This window comes from Zonotrichia leucophrys, unplaced genomic scaffold (genome assembly GCF_028769735.1).
Source record: "Zonotrichia leucophrys gambelii isolate GWCS_2022_RI unplaced genomic scaffold, RI_Zleu_2.0 Scaffold_1189_14592, whole genome shotgun sequence".
Taxonomy (NCBI): Eukaryota; Metazoa; Chordata; class Aves; order Passeriformes; family Passerellidae; genus Zonotrichia; species Zonotrichia leucophrys.
The window spans coordinates 2,401-5,187 of NW_026993394.1; the positions used below are offsets into that span (position 1 = coordinate 2,401).

Consider the following 2,787-nt stretch of genomic DNA (forward strand, 5'->3'; position numbering starts at 1 on the left):
CTGTGAGTACATTCTCTGATTGTCTCTTGTGCAGAGCAGCCAGGGGTGCCCAGGGCTGTCCTGCAGAGCAGGGTCCTGCAGCCCAGGGCGCTGTGCTGGGGCAGGGACTCTGCTGCCTGCCAGGGACAGCTCTCAGCCAGCCCTGGCAGCTGCTTCCCGTGCTGGGGGACAAGGTCTGGGTGGGAGGAGACAGCTGGTCAGGCTTGGAAGTGTTCTCCTTGTGTGGGGAGGATGCTGCATTGTTCAGGACTGCTCCCAGCATGACATTTAACTGCAGAAAATTTCAAAGTAGATTATACAGGGAGCACAGCAAGGCAAGAACTGCATTAAAGGGAAAATCCTGCTTTTTTAATCTACTGCTCTGGGTTGCCTGGATGGGAAATTGCACATAGATATTGATCTCTCAGTTCAAGTTGAGAATTTAAAAAAAAGTCTCACAGATCTGAAAAAATGAGGCTGTTAAAGCAATCAGCAGAGGGCCCCTTAGAGGCGGCATCACTGTCACTTTTCCAGGCTCCTCAAGGTTGCTCTGATGTTGCCATCAGAGCTTGCAGAGCCAGAGCTGCCCCTGGGCAGTGCCTGAGCTGGGAGGGGTCTGCAGGGCAGAGCTGAGCCCCCAGGGCTGGGCTGGGCTCTGGCAGCACTGGCAGGGCCCAGCCCTGGGCACAGGGAAGCAGCTGCTGGCAGGGACAGCTCCAGGCAGCAGAGCCCCGGGCAGGCAGTGGCGGGAAAGTGCTCCCAAGCTGTGCTGGGATATTTAACGTCCCATCCAAACCCGACTATTCCATGATTACTTTCCTTACAGATCCCCATGCCCACGCATTGCAAATGTCCAACAGCAGCTCCATCAGCCACTTCCTCCTGCTGGCACTGGCAGACACGCGGCAGCTGCAGCTCCTGCACTTCTGCCTCTTGCTGGGCATCTCCCTGGCTGCCCTCCTGGGCAACGGCCTCATCATCAGCGCCGTAGCCTGCGGCCACCACCTGCACACGCCCATGTTCTTCTTCCTGCTCAACCTGGCCCTCAGCGACCTGGGCTCCATCTGCACCACTGTCCCCAAAGCCATGCACAATTCTCTCTGGGACACCAGGAACATCTCCTACACAGGATGTGCTGCTCAGCTCTTTTTTTTTGTTTTCTGCGCTACTACAGAGTATTTTCTCCTGACCATCATGTGCTATGACCGCTATGTGTCCATCTGCAAACCCCTGCACTATGGGACCCTCCTGGGCAGCAGAGCTTGTGCCCACATGGCAGCAGCTGCCTGGGCCAGTGCCTTTCTCAATGCTCTGCTGCACACAGCCAACACATTTTCCCTGCCCCTGTGCCATGGCAATGCCCTGGGCCAGTTCTTCTGTGAAATCCCACAGATCCTCAAGCTCTCCTGTGCCAAATCCCACCTCAGGGAACTGGGGCTTCTTGTTGTAAGTGTCTGTTTGGTATTTGTTTGTTTTACATTCATTGTTTTCTCCTATGTGCAGATCTTCAGGGCAGTGCTGAGGATCCCCTCTGAGCAGGGACGGCACAAAGCCTTTTCCACCTGCCTCCCTCACCTGGCTGTGCTCTCCCTGTTCGTCAGCAGTGTAGCAGTTGCGTACCTGAAGCCCCCCTCCCTGTCCTCCCCATCCCTGGATCTGGCCCTGTCAGTTCTGTACTCAGTGGTGCCTCCAGCTCTTAACCCCCTCATCTACAGCCTGAGGAACCAGGAGCTCAAGGCTGCAGTGTGGAGACTGATGACTGGATGCTTTCAGAAACATTAAACTGACGACCAATTTCTGCCAATCACTTCTAATAAAATCATCTTTGATGCTTATTATTGGCTTCAGTGTGGAAGTTTGTTTTGTTTGCTTTAGTTTTTTCCTATTATCCACAAAGACATGTCATCCTTTCTGCCATTTCCCATTTTGTTTCTTTCCAACTTTATTTGTGGCCACAGACTGTGTCAATGAGGGGCTGCGCTCTTGGTGGCTTTAAATAAACTAAAGGACCTCCCAGCAAAGTTTTTTGCAGAGATGCCTTTTTGTTGCCTTCTCTGGAGCTGCAGCAGCAATGTCTGTGTGCAGAGCTGGGGGCAGATCAGGGCTGGCACAGCAGCTGTGCCCAGCAGCAGCAGCACTTGGTGTTGCCAGTGCTGCTGCCGTGGCCCTGCCCCGCTGCCCTGGTGGCCCTGGTGTTGCTGCAGGGCCTGAGTGCTCTCGGGGCCGGGCACAGCCCTGGGGGTGGCAGTGCTGGGGCTGCAGCAGGGACAGGCCATGGGCTCTGCTGGGGCAGTGCTGACGCCTCAGCCCAGGGCCTGGGGGCTCCAGGCTCCTTGCCCAGGCTCTCTCAAGAACACACCCAGGCCAATGCTCAGCAAAGAAAAGCCCCGTGAGCAGCCCCAGGCTGGCTGTGGGCAGGCTGGGGGCAAACAGCATGGCTGGGGCTCTGCAAGGGCCCTGGGGCAGACGGGAAGGAGCAGCAGAGCAGGGGCTGATCCATCCCCAGTGCACTGGACAGCTCAGGGCAGCGGCCCAGAGCGTCCTCATGGAGCTGCCAACAACATCCCCCCTCTGCAGCCCTGGCCTCTCCCCCAGCTCACACAGGTGCCCCATCCTTGCAGGCACAGACACGGCAACACTGGCTCAGCAGCCCCTGTTTGCATTGCACAAAGTAGGGGGACACCCCCATGCTGTTTCTGTGGGGACATGAACCTGAGGGAGCACAAATGCCATCAGCCCCTGGGGCCAGCAAGGGCTGGGGGACACCAGGGAAACCACTCAGCTTTGTCCTGGCCTCTGCAGTCAGCC

At 56.8% G+C, this 2,787-nt stretch overlaps 1 protein-coding gene across 1 annotated transcript; it reads left to right on the plus strand.

Moving 5' to 3' along the window:
• Positions 1 to 828: 828 nt before the first annotated feature.
• LOC135442119 (olfactory receptor 14J1-like) lies at positions 829 to 1,761 on the plus strand. The gene has a single exon (XM_064701664.1). The coding sequence runs from the start codon at positions 829 to 831 to the stop codon at positions 1,759 to 1,761; it is 933 nt and encodes a 310-aa protein (XP_064557734.1).
• Positions 1,762 to 2,787: the final 1,026 nt, after the last annotated feature.

Excerpts from the sequence above, each read along its gene's own strand:
- LOC135442119 (XM_064701664.1), top strand. The coding sequence starts at position 829 with ATGTCCAACAGCAGCTCCATCAGCCACTTCCTCCTGCTGGCACTGGCA.